The sequence below is a fragment of the Girardinichthys multiradiatus genome, chromosome 2, assembly GCF_021462225.1.
Source record: "Girardinichthys multiradiatus isolate DD_20200921_A chromosome 2, DD_fGirMul_XY1, whole genome shotgun sequence".
In the NCBI taxonomy this organism is placed as follows: domain Eukaryota; kingdom Metazoa; phylum Chordata; class Actinopteri; order Cyprinodontiformes; family Goodeidae; genus Girardinichthys; species Girardinichthys multiradiatus.
In genome coordinates this window covers 355,973-375,397 of record NC_061795.1, presented here as the reverse complement: position 1 = coordinate 375,397, position 19,425 = coordinate 355,973, and the positions used below count along the sequence as shown (strand labels likewise).

The 19,425-nt window shown below is 39.5% G+C and overlaps 1 protein-coding gene across 4 annotated transcripts; it reads left to right on the top strand.

Moving 5' to 3' along the window:
- The first annotated feature begins 343 nt into the window (after positions 1-343).
- Positions 344-19,290, top strand: mpi (mannose phosphate isomerase). 4 transcript variants are annotated; one of them, XM_047345914.1, is made up of 9 exons: positions 344-445; positions 4,588-4,715; positions 6,297-6,497; positions 12,998-13,139; positions 13,218-13,397; positions 13,741-13,914; positions 15,010-15,044; positions 15,150-15,218; positions 16,185-19,290. In XM_047345914.1, exons 1-9 carry the CDS (start codon positions 376-378, stop codon positions 16,401-16,403), a joined length of 1,218 nt encoding a protein of 405 aa, XP_047201870.1. In that variant the 5' UTR covers positions 344-375; the 3' UTR covers positions 16,404-19,290. The 4 variants fall into 4 exon arrangements, with proteins under 4 accessions (XP_047201870.1, XP_047201876.1, XP_047201854.1 ...); XM_047345920.1 differs by having other exon boundaries at positions 15,010-15,063; positions 16,185-16,368; XM_047345898.1 differs by having other exon boundaries at positions 15,010-15,218.
- The last annotated feature ends 135 nt before the right edge of the window (positions 19,291-19,425 follow it).

The following is a 19,425-nucleotide window of genomic DNA, read 5'->3' as shown; positions in this document are numbered from 1 at the left end:
GTTCAAAGTCTCCCTTTTCTCCATTGGTGCCTGAAGAAAGGATCTAGCAAAAACCAGATGGGGTCCACCTTCCAAAAGCCATGACGGAGTTTCAGAGTTTATAAGCTGTTTCTCTCTCCGTTTGTACATGACCTAATTAAGAAGAACCTAACTTTACATTATTAAAATATTTACAACTGGTACTACAGTTGTCTCTTTAACACAAAGGTGATTAGCTTAAATTCAATGTTGAAAACACTTACTGATCATACACTTTAACACACTAAATTTACCCATTTTCTTCTTTTATTTTCCTAATATTTGATCAATAAAAGGCTGCGAAGCCATGCATTGAGAGGTGACGTCAGTGACGTCCTGCCAGTCGACGTCGCTGTCATGGAGGAAGTGAGAGGTGACGTCAGTGACGTCCTGCCAGTCGACGTCGCTGTCATGGAGGAAGTGAGAGGTGAGGTGGATTTTCCTCATTCAAATCATCTGTTTTATAGATATTTATTGAGGTTGCTGGTTGTTTTCGGCCATTTTTACACCACGCAATATTTATTGCGGGTTGCGTTATTTAGCGTTCATCTTTTAGTTAAATTAATCGTTTTGGGATTTACGGAGGCAGGCAGAACTGCTGCGGTAACACCTCAGCAAAAATAATACATCTATCACGGCTCCGGGTTTTAAAGCAGGTGTTAAGGGACATTTAGCTGAAAGCGAGAGAAACGCGGCTTAAATCTGAAACCTGCTCGCTGGGTAGAAACTCCATGTATGAAGACACTGCTGTCGGGTTGAATCAGTCCCTTTGTTTAACGCAATGAAAACATCTAAATTTGTGTTTATAGCCGTAAAAACGTGGATTTCAGGCCACGTTTTTAATTATTGAGGCACTAAAACGTTGTTGCCACGTGATTCTCTTCCTAGAAGCTACACCTGGCCTGACTCTGTGTCTACCTGTGACACCTTTCTGGAGAGGGGCATCGTCCAAGCTTCTGCTGGCAACAACTTAATGCTCACCTTCTACCGATGATCCACATAGCCCTGTCTTTTAGTGTTTAACCCTTTCTCTCTCCTAGACATGGCTACTGACTGAGCTTCTACTGTAACTAACTCTATGTTCTCTCTTTCAGACTCTAACCTTGAAAACTGTCTCAGAGTTTATCTGTTCTTTCTTTCTAGGTGAAACAACTAAAGGAGCTACATCCATTAACATTTACTTTTCCTTCCCATAGAAAGTACTCCTGGATCAGTGCTTCTTTGTTCTCTTTGTGTCTCTGCTCTGTTCTCTCAAACCCCCAGTCGGTCGTGGCAGATGGCCGCTCACACTGAGCCTGGTTCTGGTTCTGCTGGAGGTTTCTTCCTGTTAAAAGGGAGTTTTTCCTCTCCACTGTCACTACATGCATGCTCAGTATGAGGGATTGCTGCAAAGTCAACGCCAGTGACTGTCCACTGTCTCTACATGCTCATCCAGGAGGAGTGAATGCTGCAAGTCACTGACTGGATGCAATCTGCTGGGTTTCCTTAGATAGAAAAACCTTTTATCCAATTTGAATAAATAACTGAATCTGACTGAACTGTTCAATGGTTACAATTAACTGGAATGTATGAACCTGACTGTTGTGAAGAACCTTGAGACGACATGTGTTGTGAACTGGCTCGATATAAATAAACTGAATTGAATTGAATTGATTCTCAAAGCCATTACTGTGGGGTTGAATTAGTATAGGTTGTTTTTAATGTGTACAATCAAACTGAATTAAGTACAACACAAATTGGGTTTCAGAGGTTGAAAACTTGACAAAATCAATGGCGAAAGTAAGTTTAAAAAAAGATGAACTGACCGGAAATGTACAAGATTCTAGGAACCTAAAGCAAACGTAGTGTTTTTGGGGAAATCTAAGATAGGCAATCAGATAGATTTATGTTAGAGTAGAATACTTAAAATGTTTAAATACATACCTCAATAAATAATTATGACCCATATATTAGGGCGGCACCAACTGAGGAAAACATCAAATTAAGCTGAATGTTGCAATGATGATATGAATTATTATTGTCCCTCATATTCACTCTTTCCTTGTGTGCCTTCATCACAATGACTCGGCTATGGAGTTAAATTTGTCTCAATATTATTCAATCAAACAAAAAACTAATCTCAATCAAAAAATATTACGTTGTGATCAAAACTTTCAGAGTTGTAATGATAATTTTTTTTTAATGGAATATTTTATTTTGGGGAGAAAAAAAATTGTTTGATAAAACTTTTTTTGATTAAAATGACTCATTTTTTCTCACAAAGAGAAAAAAGTTATTTGCAAATCATAAACTTTTATTTGCGCATGTCAAAAATCTTTGGTTACGAGTCTCGCTTTTTTAGTTTTGACGCTCTCTGTTTTTGGTTGAACTCAACGAATTTTGAGTTCTGGAAACATGAACAGCTATGGAGTTAAATTTGTCTCAATATTATTCAATCAAAAAAAACTAATCTCAATCAAAAAAATAAAATTCAATCAAAAAAAACTAATCTCAATCAAAAAAATAATATTCAATCAAAAAAATAATATTCAATCAAAAAAATAATATTCAATAAAAAAAATAATATTCAATAAAAAAAACTAATCTCAATCAAAAAAATAATATTCAATCAAAAAAAACTAATCTCAATCAAAAAAATTATATTCAATCAAAAAAAACTAATCTCAATCAAAAAAATAATATTCAATCAAAAAAATAATATTCAATAAAAAAAACTAATCTCAATCAAAAAAATAATATTCAATAAAAAAAAACTAATCTCAATCAAAAAAATAATATTCAATCAAAAAAATAATATTCAATCAAAAAAATAATATTCAATCAAAAAAATAATATTCAATCAAAAAAATAATATTCAATAAAAAAAATAATATTCAATAAAAAAAACTAATCTCAATCAAAAAAATAATATTCAATCAAAAAAATAATATTCAATAAAAAAAACTAATCTCAATCAAAAAAATAATATTCAATCAAAAAAATAATATTCAATCAAAAAAATAATATTCAATAAAAAAAAACTAATCTCAATCAAAAAAATATTAAGTTGTGATCAAAACTTTCAGAGTTTTTTCTCACGAAGAGAAAAAAGTTATTTGCAAAACATAAACTTTTATTTGCGCATGTCAAAAATCTTTGGTTACGAGTCTCGCTCTCTTGGTTTTGACGGTCTCTGTTTTTGGTTGAACTCAACGAATTTTGAGTTCTGAAAACATGAACATCCTGGGCGGGACCTAAAGACGAACGCTGTAAGACGTTTCCCTATTGGTTAGCGCTGACTAAAGCAGCAGACTCTGATCCCCTCCTCCTCTGAACTTCTGGTCCAACTGCAGGGTTTGCAGCGTCGCTTCAGTGAGGAGACATCAACTGTACAGAAGAAAACTGAGCCGACAGTCAGAAATACGTGGTGACGTCAGCCGACACCAGCTCTCTCTTAAAGATTAGCTCCGCCCATACAAGATGCATTAATGCAGCAGAAAGAACCCGATCCTGGCAACGGTTGAGAAAATAAGACAGAAAAACAGAAAAGTAACCTACAGAACATTTATATTAATTACATTTTTACAACTTTCACATTCATGTTTTATGTAAAAGAATAAATATTTAATATTTTACTGTACAGTTTTGGAGAAATATCTTGTCAAAATACCTCAAAATGCTCAACCATTATATGCATTTGTCCCACTTTCAGGAATTTATTTCTCTAAAACTATGAGAGGTGACAACACAATCTCTTCAGATTATATTAGAGGGTCATCTATATTATAACCAGAATTAGTATTTCATAATTTCACTGTAGGTTTCTGGAGAAATACACAACTACTCCAAGTGTAGTATATATAATACGCCTTGTATGCGTGACGCTAATCTTTAAGAGAGAGCTGGTGTCAGCTGACGTCACCACGTATTTCTGACTGTCGGCTCAGTTTTCTTCTGTAGAGTTGATGTCTCCTCACTGAAGCGACGCTGCAAACCCTGCAGTTCGAGCAGAAGTTCAGAGGTGGAGGGGATCAGAGTCTGCTGCTTTAGTCAGCGCTAACCAATAGGGAAACGTCTTACATCGTTCGTCTTTAGGCCCCGCCCAGGATGTTCATGTTTTCAGAACTCAAAATTCTTTGAGTTCAACCAAAAACAGAGAGCGTCAAAACCAAAAGAGCGAGACTCGTAACCAAAGATTTTTGACATGCGCAAATAAAAGTTTATGTTTTGCAAATAACTTTTTTCTCTTTGTGAGAAAAAACTCTGAAAGTTTTGATCACAACTTAATATTTTTTGATTGAGATTAGTTTTTTGTTTGATTGAATAATATTGAGACAAATTTAACTCCATACTCGGCCAGTCGTTAAGATATTTAGCACCTCGGCCATTAAAAACATACACCAGGTGTGAATATTTAGGGCTATGAAAGTCTATCCAGCCCATCAAATATATCATTTCCATGCCAGTAATATATTGGAAATATAATATCCCACCAAATATTGCGGTATATGCAGTTCTACTGCATAGATAATAGAAAAAACTATGCATATTAATTTTAAGTGTTTTTTTAAAATAAATGTTTCTCCTCAGTGTTTCCCCTGACCTGTGCAGTGCAAAATTATGCTTGGGGAAAGATTGGACTGGACAGTGAGGTGGCCAAACTGGTGGTTGGCGGAGACCCCCTCGTTGTCATAGAGGTGGATAAACCCTATGCAGAGGTAAGCTCCGGGGACGTTGTAGGAAGGGCTTTAATAAATGAAGAAATCTTTTAACATGAAAATAGTGCAAGCGTTTTATGTGAAAAAGAAGACGGATATTAATTCATAGCCATGTTAGCAGATGGAAAACAGGTTTTCTTTTTAATGTGAGGAATATAACTTGCAATTTGGCACCAACACTTTGTTGTTCTTCAGTGTGCTGGCAGAACAGCTGTCTGTGCCTGCGGCTTTCAGAGGTCTTTATTTAGCTACCAGTGCTCTTCAGGCTGTGTTATCAAGGTCATTAGTTCATGTGGTGACATTTCTACATTCTACAGACCACATTGTTCATGTTCAGGTTAGTTTTCATGGCTGTCTACAGAGTTAGTAGAGTAGATATTAGGTGGGAATAGTTATTCTCGTTGTGTCTAAAATAACAGAGAAACCCACATTATGTGGCATAATGGCCTTCCAAAGGCAGAGCTTCAAAAGAGTGTCATGGTAGGAACAGATTACACAAGTTTACACTGTTTGTCCTAAATGTCTCATTGAGAGTCAGTCTCCTTTTGGGTCCAGTTAGACTGCCTTACAACAGTATTCACATCCCTGGATCCTTTTCATGCTACAACTACAAACTTTAATGTGTTTTATTGGGATTTTATGTGCTAGACCAACGCAACGTTGAGCGTCCTTTTGATGCAGGAATGGCTTGAAAATAAAACCCTGTGGGGTGTGCATTTGTATTCAGCCCCTATGAGTCAGCCCTTTGTTAAACTACCTTTTGCAGCAAATTTCTCAGGGTATGTCTCTAGCAGCTTTGCTCATTTAGGGTTTGAAATTTGCAAAATAGCTCAAGCTCAGTCCGATTGTATGGAGAGCATCCATAAACACGGATTTTCAAGTCCTAACACAGATTTTGAATTGAACTGTGAATTTGTACATCTGCAGCAGTCTTAGGTCTTTTGCTGCCTAACAGCTTTTTCTGCCAGGATTGTCATGTATTTAGCTTCATCCATCTTCCTATCAACCCCAATCAGCCTCCCTGTTCCTGGTGAAGAAAAGTATCACCACAGCATGATGCTGCCACCATGCTACAGCCATTTTTCTCCCTGGGATGGTAGCTATGCGTGGTTAGTTTTCTACCATACATTGAATATTTCATGCAGACCATAGATAAAAACAAATGAGTTGATAGATTCCCATGCTACACTTTTCCATTTTTTATTTAAAAAAATGTAAGATAATTTTTCTTCGTATGATGATTCTGCACCACTTTGTGTTGGTCTGTCACATAAAATCCCAGTAAAATACATTGAGGTTGTGGTTTTAACGTAAGAAAATGTACAGAATTACAAATGGCATTCTGTCTGAGTTACCACCCGAGTTATCTTGATAGGATTCAGTCATTTCAAAATGCACCATTTAGCATTTTTGAAGTTCCATTTAATTTATTGGCATTTTCTTTCTGAAATAGGTGCTGATGCTAACCCTTCAAAAAATGTAATAGGAAATAAAAACCACTTTTAACCACTAATCCCTTTTTTTGCACCCACTAACAGCAGTACAGTTAAAAAAACTGTCCAATGTCTATGTCCGCTACAGCTGTGGATGGGTGCCCACCCCAAAGGCGACGCTCAGATTAAGGACAACAGGATTGCACAGACCACCCTGGGGCAGTGGATCGCTCACTACCCCGCCTGTTTGGGCGCCAAGGTGAAGGACGCCTTCCAGGGTCAGCTGCCCTTCCTCTTCAAAGTCCTGTCCGTCAACACAGCTTTGTCCATACAGGCCCACCCCAACAAGGTGAGTGCACAGGCTGAACTAAGATTAATTTAGCATGGACTGTGTTATCCTTTTCCAATCTACAGTTTGCTGAAAAGTCTCTTGTGTCACTCCGACCTCTGTGTTTAAACAGAGCTGATAAAATTCAGACCATAAGGATTTCAGGAGTTCAGCAAACACAGAATGCACAATATGTTCAGTATTTCATGAGGTATTAGTAAACTAAGCTTTAAACTAAGTTTTAACACCTGTCATAGACTATAATGAAATGTATAAACAAAGGAATCTGTTAAATAAGATGTAATTTGTGTTTTGAAGCCTTTCAAAAATGTTGGTAAAGTAATGCTTTGGTTCAAAAACCTCCCAAAATGAAACTCAATGACTTAATCGTGTGCAGTTTTTTTTGTTTGTTAAATATGACAAAATACATATGAGTGAGTTCATGTGTGAAACCTTTAAGGAGCCAGTCTTGTTACATCGTAAGATGGGGAAGACTTGGCTACAAGTCAGCTAAGACATACATACTGGACAATAACTCAAGACAATATCTGCTGCCTTAGTGAACAGGGCAGGACTCTCTGTGTCCTTCAGACAACTGTATCCTGATGAGCTTCAGTCAGCAGGTCTTGGAGCAAGTCGCTCCACCGTTTTCATCTGTACTAGAGAATCTCTCCACCACCAGATCTATAGAGGCACAGAAGGAGAAAGAAGCTGCTCCTTGAGCCAACGCGTTTTAGCCTATGAGTATACAGTGGTTTGTAAAAGTATTCATACCCCTTGAACTTCTCCACATAGTGTCACATTACAACCACAAGCATAAATATATTGTATTGGAATTTAATGTGAAAGACCAACACAATGTGGTATATAATTGCGAAGTAGAAGGAAAATTATACATAATTTAAAACGTTTTTTACAAATAAAAAGCTGAAAAGTGTGATGTGCAAAAGTATTCAGCGCCCTTTACTCTGAGTGCAACCAAATGCCTTCAGAAGTTGCCTGATGATTGCTAATGACTAAATAGAGTCCACCTGTGTGTCATCTAATCTCAGTACAAATACAGCTGCTCTTTGATGACCTCAAGAGAACATTGGGGGCAAACAGCATCATGAAGTCCAAGGAACAACCAGACAGGTCAGGGATAAAGTTGTGGAGAAGTTTAAAGCAGGTTTAGGCTATAAAAAAATTTCCCAAGCTTAGAACATCTAACGGAGCTCTGTTCAATCCATCATCAGCCGAACAAGGAGAGCACTGATCAGAGATCCAGCCAAGACGCCCATGGTGACTCTGGATGAACTGCAATCTTGGTAGAAAACCTGTTGGAGTCTGCAAAAGACTTAAGACTGAGGCAGAGGTTGACCTTCCAGCAGGACAATGACCCTAAACATGAAGCCTGGGCTACAATGGAATGGTTTAAAACAAAACATATTAATGTGTTAGAATGGCCCAGTCAAAGTCCAGACCTAAACCCAATCGAGAATCTGTGGCAAGATCTGAAAACTGCTGTTCATAAACGCTCTCCATCTAATCTGACTGAGCTTGAGTTGTGTTGCGAAGTTCAAAAATTTCAGTCACTAGATCTGCAAAGCTGGTAGAGACGTACCCTAAAAGACTTGCAACTGTAATTGCAGCAAAAGGTTGTTCCACAAAGTATTGGCTCAGGGGGCTGAATACTTTTGCACAATAACCTTTTCAGTTTCTAATTTATAAAAAAAAGAAAATAAAACATGTATAATTTTCATTCCACTTTGCAATTGTATACCACTTTGTGTTGGTCTTTCACATAAAATTCCAATAAAATATATTTATGTTTGTGGTTGAAATGTGAAGATATGTGGAAATGTTCAAGGGGTATGAATACTTTTACAAGCTACTGTATATGATGTGATACAGCATTTTTATTCAGCCCTCTTAACTCTTGATATCCTGAAGAAAATCCTGTTCCGCCACTTGCTTTCAGACGTCACTTGATTGGTAAAGAAAATCCACCTGTGTGTAATTTCACCTTACCACCAATGGAGCTTTTCTGTGAAGGCCTTGGAGGTGTGATGAGGTGCGTTCCACTACAGAAACCTTTTCAGGAACCAGAGTAGGTTTCTGAGGTAGTTTTTTTTCTCTCCACTGCGTTTTCGCTGCTGGAACATGGGCCATGTCAGACAAGATCGAGTAGAAATCTACCCAGACAAATTTTCAGTTAACTTTTAAATTACCCAACCGGACTTCTGTATTTTTGTTTCCAAACACGACGTTTAAACCCAGCCACTCGTGCTGAATACCAGTATTTTTACTGAGTTTTCATTCAAAAACGGGAAAAAACTTCTGTTAGTAGAAATATTTATTAAAAGGAAACATTGACTCTCCACAGAGACGGAGAGAGTAACTCTCCTGTCAAAGCCTTTTTACAAGATTTTAAATCTTTTTAGCATTTATGTTCTGAAATACAGGTTGTAGCGATAACAAGTGCCCAGGATTGTAAGGTGCAGCTGCTGCTGCTCTATGTATGCAGTTATTGTTCCTCTGGGATGGATCTCACAGGCTTTAATTGTTAAAGATCTATGGATTATTACAAACCTCTTCTGTGTTAAAACTGGTTTTCATTCAGATTCAGCCCTTAACTGCTATGAAATTATAAAAAATGATGTCTTTAGATATCCGATTGTATTCCCTATTGGAGCTCTGGTTTTTTTTCCTTGCTGGATTTGGGATCCATACATCCACTGGTACGTTTTCATATCAATTAGAGTGACAGTTTGTGGCTTTTAAACCAGAAATGCTATGCAACTGTCTGAGATTATTGCAGTTTTGATTTGATTTCACTGTTTTATTCACGTTCTGGACTCTGCTGAAGAATCATGTGTCCCCTGATTGCAGCAACATTCCTGCAGGATCAGAAGCTGCTCAGCTTCAGGGAATGCAGTCTACATAAATGGCCCATTTTAGTGAAAATGCACACAACAGTCTCGACCAGGGGTGCCCAAACGTTTTGCAAAGAGGGCCAGATTTGGTCAGATGAAAATGTATGGCCTGACATTCCTCGAACCATTACCATTGTAAATGAATATGTAAATATGTAACTATATCACTTTGCTGTCTGCAGATAGGACGATATTGCAAATGAGAATCTGTTGTCAATTGCATTACCAGGATAGTTAAAGGTTAAAACAATAATAAATTAAACTACAAATGAACAATTTTATAAAAGTTGACTGAACTTTTTATTACATGTATTGATTTTGTTTTAACAAATCACATCCCAGTACATTTTGAAAAATAGTACAGTCAAATCAGATAGAAGAAATGTGACAAAATTGTGGTCTGATCGTCACAAAAAAGCAATTCACAGAGACTTTACAGTTTATTCTCCTCAGAAAAAAAAAAAATACCTGCATTAATGAGAAGGGTGATATTGGTGTTTCGACTGCAGTAAACAGGCCAGGTCTGGATCAAAAGCAGTGGTTTTGATGCGCAAGATGTCACGCAAGCAAGAGCCACTTAGTCTTGTCCTCACGCTGCTCTTGTTAATGTTCATGACTGAAAACATCTTCTCGCACAAGTATGTCGACCTAAATAAACTCAGCATTTTCTTCGCAAATGTCCGAATCTCTTGGAACCTGTCTTTGTCCAACTGGCGGTAAACATTGCCGAGAGGGAGTTGTTGGTAGTGATTGTGACTCTCCACGTCACACTGCAGCTCAATGAGCTCCAGTTGCAGGTGGTCTGTAGCCTCATTAGGATCCACGGAAAAAGGGGAGGAAAAAAGTGTGATCTCCTTTTCAATAACTGCAAAATCCCTGAAACGCTGCTGAAACTCCTCATTCAGAGATGAAATGTTTTCTGCATACCTCCTCATTTGCGCACAGAAATTGTTCTCTGGAAAACTGGTCATAATTTCCTGCAGTGATGGGAAATGTGCGGTATTGGACTGCGTTTGTGTCAGGTGCCTTTGGAAAAGTAGCAGCTTTGCCCCAAAAGCTTTATTGTAGGGATACAGTTGGCTAACCACTGCATTTTGCCACTGAAGGCTTGTGTTCAGCACATTCAGATGTTGTGTTATGTCAACCAAAAATTCAAAATCAGCCAGCCAAACAGGATCAGAGATTTCCGGCATCGGTTGTCCCTTTTGGGCCAGGAACTGTCCAATCTCCTTTCTGAGGGAGTAGAATCGCTGCATTGCAGATCCCCGACTGAGCCATCTTATGTCATTGTGATAACATTGTGAGATGTTCAGTGTGGTTGTCGAGGAGAAACTGCCAAAACTGGCACAGGGCTCTGGAGCGAATAAAATTAATTGCCCTTATCACGGGTTTCATAACGTGATCATATTTCAGATGTTTGGCACACAGAACTTGTTGGTGAATAATACTGTGGAGTTCTATAGCGTTGCCTCCTTCTTCGCTGACTTTTTTGCAGACTAGCGTTGATAGACCACTTTGTTCACCAACCATGGCAGGTGCGCCATCCGTAATAATCCCAGTGATTTTATTCCATTGTAGTTTCATGTCATTTACAATGGAACAAACAGAAGCGAAGAAATCTATTCCTCTCGTTTGGTCCTTAAGCCTCTGAAGGTCAAGAAGCTCTTCACTCACGTTCATTTCATTGTACACTCCTCTCAAAAAAATCAGTAACTGAGCTGTGTCAGACACATCCGTGCTCTCGCCGCAGGCTAACGAAAAGAAGACAAGCTCCTCTGCTTTAGCCTCTAACTGTCTCTTGATATCAGATGAAATTTCTTCAATCCTCCGCACCACAGCGCTACGACCCAGGCTAACATTGGCAAAGTCTTACTTTTTCTCAGGACAAATTCTCTCCACCATTTGCATCACGCAGCCTTTAATAAATTCACCGTCAGTGAAAGGTTTGCCGTGCTTGGCAATTAGCATTGCCACCTCGTAACTCTCCTTTGTAGAATTTTCTTTTGATTCACGGGCTCTTGTGAAAAAACTCTGCTGTGCTATCAAAGCAGCTTCCAGTTGCTTCAGTTTTTCGGTGCGTTCTTTCGCAGTTAGCTTGTCGTAGTTAACATGTTTCGTCTGGTAGTGCCTCTTGATATTAAATTATTTGAAAACAGCCACAGTCTTCAGGCAAATTAGGCAGACACAGTTGTTTCGAATGTCAGGAAAAAGTATTCTGATTTCCACTTTTCCTTGAAACGGTGGCCCTCTTTGTCAACTGTCCTCTTTTTCGTACTAGTTGCCATTTTCGAAATGGGTTAAAAATATTCTCATACTCAAGCGCGAATATGCTGTTAGCTCAATGGTCACAGAGCAGGACAGGGGATAGGAAGTTTACCGTAACGTTTCATTAAAAAGTGCCCTGTTATTGATTTTCCAGTGGCAATTTTCTGACAATTTCTTTACTCTCACAGTAATACGGGACATAGTGTGTCCCTTGTCAGCTCAATAGAGAACGGGTGCTTTTGTTTCTAAATACAGGACGATTCTGTTTTTCAAGGTCAACTAGTTATGAGAGTGCAGCCACAGGTCTACTGCTGGCCTATGGTGAAATATAAAATTGCTTTTTCGTATGTGCGTATGATTGATTCTGGGAAACTGTGCTGGCGGGCCACATATTATTGATTGTATGACAGGATGCTACGGGCCGGTGGAAATTTAGGATGCGGGCCAGATTTGGCCCAGGGGCCGGACTTTGGGCATGCCTGGTCTAGGTAGTTTAAAAGGTCCAAGAAAATTTAGCCACGGGAAACACAAAATGTTCAGGAAGCCATAATTAAATCTGCAAACCCACAATAAATAGTTGTCTGCTTGCCTGACAATCCTGGCAAGGAGAACATTAATCAGAGAAGCAACCAAGAGGCCCATGGTTACTTTGGAAGAGCTGTGGAAGGTTAGGGTTTGGAAGCTCCAGCAGGAAAATCTGTTCCTAGAACAACTATTAGTACTGAACGCCACTTTTCTGCCATTTATAGAGGAACGGAGGATGGAGGAACTGTTGAAAGAAAGCAGATTGTGCCATCATAGTATGAGGACACAATTCAGTTCAATTTAGTTTATCTAGCTAGCTCCAAAAACACAAAATGTGGTGCAACACAAACACCCTGGATAAACCATCCCCACTGGGAAACATTGTGGTGGAGGCATCAGTCCACATCTGATTAAGAATCTGTAGCAAGACTGGAACATTTCTGTTCACAATTGCTCTCCTTCCAATCTGATCGAGCTTAAGCTGTTTTGCAAAAAGAAGGGACCACAACATTCAGTCTTTATAAGTGCAGAGCTGGTAGAGACAAACCTCACAAGACTTGCAGCTGTCATTGCAGCAAAAGATGGTTGTGCATCGACTCAGAGAGGCTGAAAACAGACGCGCTTTTCAGATGTTCTTCACGATTTTGTCACGTTCTTCCACTTCAGCTTTCAGGATGGCATGCTCATGCCTCACAGTACTGGATGGTGTTCCTGCTCTTTGTTTAAACATGATATTCATTTCATCCCTGTGTGAATTGAACTGAGGGACATCTATGTGCTTTTTACACTTCTTCCTTTTCTAATTTTTTTATTTAGGAGCTAGCTGCCACTCTAAATGCTAAGTTTCCAGAGCACTATCCAGACAACAACCACAAGCCAGAAATGGCAATTGCTCTCACACGCTTCCAGGGACTTTGCGGCTTTAGACCAGTGGAGGAGATCCTGGGCTTCCTTCAAGGTACGCCCCCAAAGACACTGCAGGGTCAACAGATGATGTAAATGTTGCACGTGTGGTGAATGTCTGTTTATCTTTCAGCTGTTCCAGAGTTCCACGCTCTTGTTGGTCGCGATGCAGCAGAAGACCTACGGAGCAGCATCGGAGACGAGGTTCGGACCAGCCAGGCTCTGAAGAAGTGCTTTTCAAAGATGATGAGCTGTGAAAAGAAGGTGTTTGTGGATGAACTGAACGAGCTGGTAAAAAGGGTCACACAGGAAGGTGAGGAGGCTAAACGAACACAGTAATCAGCAGAACTCCAGAGAAAATGAATGAACCTGCAAGCCGTTTAAAAGTCATTTGTAATAATGAATGGGTCTCTGTTTCAGTGTCAAAACACTACATGAGTCTGGAGGTGTAGCGTTGAGCACTGTTTACTCTTTACACATGGTGAATGTCCCTCAGGAAGGTTCTGCACTGAAGGGCATAGAAAGATTTATCAAAAGAAATCATTTCAGACAAGTTGGCAATGATCAGGGAATCACTAACTAACCTGTTGAGTGTAGCAGTGCTATTAATTGCACGTAGAAGCAGAAACCTTATGAACATGTCTGTGTGTCCACAGGCGCAGCAGGGAAGGACACATCAAGCAGCAACGGTGATCTGCTGCTCCGCCTCCACTCCCAGTACCCCGGAGACATCGGCTGCTTCTCCATATACTTCCTGAATTATATGGTCCTGGAGCCAGGCCAGGCCATGTTCCTGGGAGCCAATGAGCCTCACGCTTACATCTACGGAGGTCAGGAGGATCTTTTCTGGTATTTTATTGGGACTTTCTGTGGACCAACACACAGTTGCTCAAAATTGTGAAGTGGAAGGAAAATGATATGGAGTTTTCAACATTTGTTTTACAGATAAGTCTGAAAACTGCGTCACGCATTTGTTGTCAGCCTGAGTCATAACTTTGTAGAACAACCTTTTGCTTCAGTTACACCTGAAAGTCTCTTGGGTTAAGTCTCTTCCTGCTTTGCACATCTACAGGCTGGAATTTGTGCCTATTTGCAAAACAACCTGTTTACATCAGTATGTCTTGCCACACATTATCAAATAGATTTTGGTCTGGACTTTGACTAGGCCATTGTAAGGCCTGTGTTGGGTTTGCTCTAAACCATTCTATTGTGTCCTGCTGGACGGTGAACCCCCACCCCACTCTCAAATCTTTAGCAGCCTTTAACGGTACAGAGCATACTCAGGGTGAGGTGTCAGTGTTAGTTTTCTGCCATACCTAGGCTTACATGTAGACCATTAAAAACTAATTGTCTTACCTGAGCTGTGGATCCCTGCAGCTCCCTCAGAGCAACAAAAGGCAGTTGAATACAAATGTAGACCATAGTTTTTGTAAGAAAACGTTGAAACCTATGCATCTTTTTCCTCCTACTTCACAAGCTTATGCTATCGTGTGTTGGTCAACGTTCCAGTGAACTAACACAGAAGTTTGAGGTTGCAACGTCACAAAATGTCTAACAGGGGTGTGAATACTTTTGTGAGGCATTGCATAAAAAAACATTTCGGGTTAGCTGTCCAAGCACTTATTAAAACCATTTCTTTTGAATGATTTCTTGGATGCAAACCCCTTAATGCTAATGGACGTGAGCTCAGTTTGCTTTTGTTTACAGCTGATTAAGTGAATCACAACAGAGTGCAGCTATTAGACATGTTGATGATGCGTTTATGTCAGCTTTATTGTTCGGCATCTACTTGTTCATCACAGATGTGCTCTAAATGTTAGGAGTTCATGTAGGACTATTTGGAATTGTTGTTTCAGCTGAAGGGAAGTTTGACTGCCTACAATTATTGGTAACTTGCTCTGTTTCCTGTTTCTTTCTACCTCTAGACTGCATCGAGTGCATGGCCTGCTCAGACAACACGGTCAGAGCTGGCCTGACACGTAAATACATCGACGTAAACACACTGTGTGAGATGTTGAACTACAAGCCTGCGTCTGCCTCCTCCAAAATCTTCCTGTGTGTCCAGGACCCCGCAGACCCCTGTGTAACCCTGTACGACCCCCCAGTGCCAGACTTCACAGTCATGAAGATACAGGTAGGAAGCTTGTGTTATTATTCCTGTTGTCTCAGGGTTACTACCTGGGTTTATGTCTTTGATGACCCTACATGAAGCTGAAACCCTCCATCTTTCCAAATGTTCTGATTCAGAAGCACATGAAAAAATGACTGTTGTGAATTCTGGGAAGATTACCAGGCCCGGTTTGCTGAAACACGTCCTATGGAATAGGTCACCCAACAAACATAGGTCTGGAAAACAAAAGTTTGCTCATCTTCTTCCGTATCACCGAGTGCAGGCCCTGCCAACGTTCAGACATTTTGTGACGTTACAACAACAAAGCCCAATGCAATTTATTTGGATTTCATGAGGTAGATCTGAACAAATTGGTACTTTGAGTGCCTTGTTGCTGAAAAGCGCTATATAAATAGACTTGACTTGACTTGAGTTCATTTCGAAGTGAAAGGAAAGATTTTAACAGTTGTTAACTTGAACATAGGTTTTGGCAGAGATTCTCAGTTGGATTTTGGTCCAGACTTTGACTGGACCACTATTACAAATCAATAGGTTTTACGCTAAACCAGGGGTGAAATATGAATTTGAGTTAACATATTTCTTTGTAGTTACGCAGTTGAAACAAATAGATTTAGTTTTCTTGGCTCTTGATGCCCTGCTTAGCGTTGTTTGGTTTAATACAAGTTCATTAACGTTGGTGTTTTGACCTGTGGAGGTGAGCATTATGCATTACCAACACGTTGAGCAGCTTGGAGGCGGCATAGGGACACTGTCTCAGGGCAGCAGGGGGAAAACTGTGCAGGACCCATGGACAGCGAGGCTGATTTGGCTTGCCTTGTTTTTTGGCCACAGTAGTAGAGCCCCAATTCTCCTTACTCAGACAACTGCACAGCACCTTTCAGGTTTTTATTAATGAAAAATAACGGCATGTATCCTTTTAACAAGACACAATAACTATCCCTTCATAGTAGCGTTTCTGTCCATCTGCAGGTCCCGGCCTCGGTGAAGGAGTACACGGTAGCTTCAGTTGACAGTGCCAGCATCCTGCTGGTCATCGAAGGTGACGCCACAGCAACCTCTGCCGCTGCTTTCTCCGACGTCACAATGAGACGGGGGAGCGTCCTGTTTGTCTCGGCCAATGAGAGCATCTCTCTGCACGTCACCTCACAGTCAGGCATGACCCTGTTTCGAGCCTGCAGCCTCCTGTAGCTGTTACCAAGCACCCAAAGCTACCTGTGTTTCTGTGGTTTGACGTAGGAAGTTCCTCATTATGAATTGGGCCTGACTACTGATGTGCACTACTTGGTAGGTGGTGTTAAAATGGAAAGGTTTTCTGATCCAGTTTTTGAAACAGTGTCTGTTGCTCTTTTTTAACCCTAAACACCCAGCAGACTGCTTGGATTATAACAGTCTTTCTTACAAATCCGGGCTCATCCTACAGGGTAATAATCAGTTTTAACCCTTTCTTTAACTCTAGTAGTTACAGTATAACTTATAAATAGGAAACTATGTACATCCAGGTTCTGTATTGGTGCTGGACATTTAACCCCTTAGGTAAAATCACCTAAATGACTTTAACCATTTAAAGATTTCTAATAAAGTAGTCATTGTGAGGTTTTTAAATGTTTCCAAATCCTTTTAGTTCCCATTTTTGAGCTTAATGCAAACTATATATAAAACAAAAACCTTGATATTAAATCAGGCCACAGCATCTAGTTCTTGGTGTGCTGAGATTAAAAGCTCCAGAACAACCTCTCTTTCTAAATATGTTTTAGCATAATTTTCTCCAACAAAGGTCAAACTAAATAAAGTGCCGAACCAGTGAGAGAAAAGCAGCAATTTATCATCAGGTGTTTTATTAAGATCTTTGCTGCGTTAGGGAAGATTAACACTCATGCAGTGCACCACCTACTGGTCCTGTGTAGCACTACAATCACCATGTTGAGGAGAAAGCACGTCTGCTTTAAAAGCCAGCATCTGTCTTCCCCTGGGATCACTGGTGGAGGTCATTTTAACCTTATCTATAAGCCTTCAAATCTGGTCCTATTTTATTACCGTGGTGACAGTCTAAATGATGTAGTTAAATAACAATGAGATTCCTGTTTAGGCTGAATTTAGAACCGTCACACCTTCTGTTTTCAACCTGCCAGTTGTTTTTGATCATTAACACTGCATGCGTACATTTTGGACATTTCCTAACATTTGAACGGAGATGAATATGACAAATGGCAAAGAGCAGTTGACAAGACGGGGCCCAGCTGTATGAAATCAGGCATGCTGGAGAATTTTAACGTCTTGTTTAGCAAAATTCATAACTACCCTTCTTGTAAAACAAAGTGCCGCATGCATGGGGCGGGGGGGCAGCTTTTACATGTTGATCAGTCTTTGAATACCTCCCATTCTGGGTTGCTTCATGTTTTCAAAAGTCCAGATTTTTCCAGACTCTTCTGTCTAAGTCTAATGTGTTTGGGATTTAGTGTCATTATGTTCCAAGCCTTAGAAGCTCCAAAGTTGTGCTCAAGTCTTTTTGTAAAACCAGAATGTCACGCACTTAAACGTATTTTCAGGACATGATTTTCATCTCATCTGGAGATAACATCTTCATCTTGTTTCATCATAGGTTCAGTATGTTGGAGCGTCGTGAAAATGTCTGGCTCGTTTTAAAGGAGTTACACTTTGGTTTTCTGGTTCTACAAGGATAAGAGCTTCGGCTTGTTTTGACACTTTCATCGTCATAACATGTTGACCCTTTCTTATAACGGTTCATTCGTCTCATTATGTCCAGATAATGGTATCATTTATCTTGAAAAACTAGTTTAATATTCTTTATTATAACAGTTTAATTATTAGCTCCATATAACAAGGATGCAACCTATTATAACACTTTACATTTTTTTTTCTAATTGTAAGAATACCCTTGGTTACTTTTATCTCATCTTCCCTTGTTATACGTTTATCTCGACAATGAAACCTTGAGTTTTTAATCTTATAACAGTTTAATTCACTCATTATTTCAAGATAAAAAGCTCCTGAGCTTTTTATCTTGAAATAACAGTTTATAATCTCAGTATTTTGAGCTATTCAGGTTGGGTTCTCCCTCGCTGATCAATGCACCACTATTATAATCAGCAGTATTGAAGGACTGCACTTGATAACACACAATTATCACCCATTTATACCTAATAATATTAATGTTATCTCAAGAAAGTAAATTTTGTCTCAAGCATAGAAAGGCAGTCAACTTGTAAGCTGAAGAAAAACCAGGGGAGGTAGGAACAACCTGAGCTTCTACATGTAAGATCACTCTGACCAAGTTGTTATGAGAGAGTCTCATTTTCAGGTCATGGGAAATGTAGACGATTCTGCAAATTCAAATGGTTGAAAATCCTTAGATGAATTTCCTTCAAGACAATGAAGTAATGCTGTTTATAAGATCCGGATGTTTCTATGAATGAGGGGAATGTCTCCATCGTACGCTCATTCGTGGTGACTTTTCAACATGTTGGCCTGTGATTCCTGGGTTGTTACTGGACGGTCCAACGTCCCTCTACTACTGCTTCAGGACAGGGTCACAGTGAATTCAGCTCATTATGAAGGCCAATTTCACCCTTGTAAACCAACATTTAAACATTAGTGTTGTCACTCTGCCTACCTGATGAGTGAATAAAGCCTACCTGCTGTGTTTTCCTGCAGGTTTCTCTTTAAGCGTATCTCTACTTAGCTGCTCTCGTGTGTCTGGTCTTTGTTGCTGCTGAAATTGGACAAAAGGATGGAAGTACCTCACAGTGTTTTTATTTGTCTCCTACCATCTTGTCACGTTCTGCAGTTGTGACATCATAGTTTCATCAGCGTTTAATGTTGCTGTGTTTTTGAGTTTAAACACCACTTGTTACTGATCTTGTCTGACGACGCCTCTCTGTTTTGAACACTGTAGATCGAGGACTGTGCAATGTTTCTGTTTGAGCTAGCTGTGTGGAAAAATGTCTCAAATCCAGATACAGCTTAGAATTTTGGGGGTTTTGTTGCTTTATTGTATGAGAATGCAGAAAATATGAATGTGAAAAGTGGTTTAATAAAGTCTTGGAATGCTACAGAACATTAGGCTCCATATTTGGGTTTTTTATGCCCACTGACGTGTCACAACCACAAATTTGGGTTTTAGGAAAACACTAGGTAGGGAATTATTGTGAAGTGGAAGGAAAGTGATTAACTTTCAAAAAATTGTACAAAT

Bases quoted from the DNA above. Each gene is read 5' to 3' on its own strand.
- mpi (XM_047345898.1), top strand. From the start codon at position 376: ATGGAGGAAGTGAGAGGTGACGTCAGTGACGTCCTGCCAGTCGACGTC. The intron at 13,140-13,217 runs GTACGCCCCCAA...TTTATCTTTCAG, and splicing joins GATCCTGGGCTTCCTTCAAG to CTGTTCCAGAGTTCCACGCT. The intron at 13,915-15,009 runs GTCAGGAGGATC...TTCTACCTCTAG, and splicing joins TCACGCTTACATCTACGGAG to ACTGCATCGAGTGCATGGCC.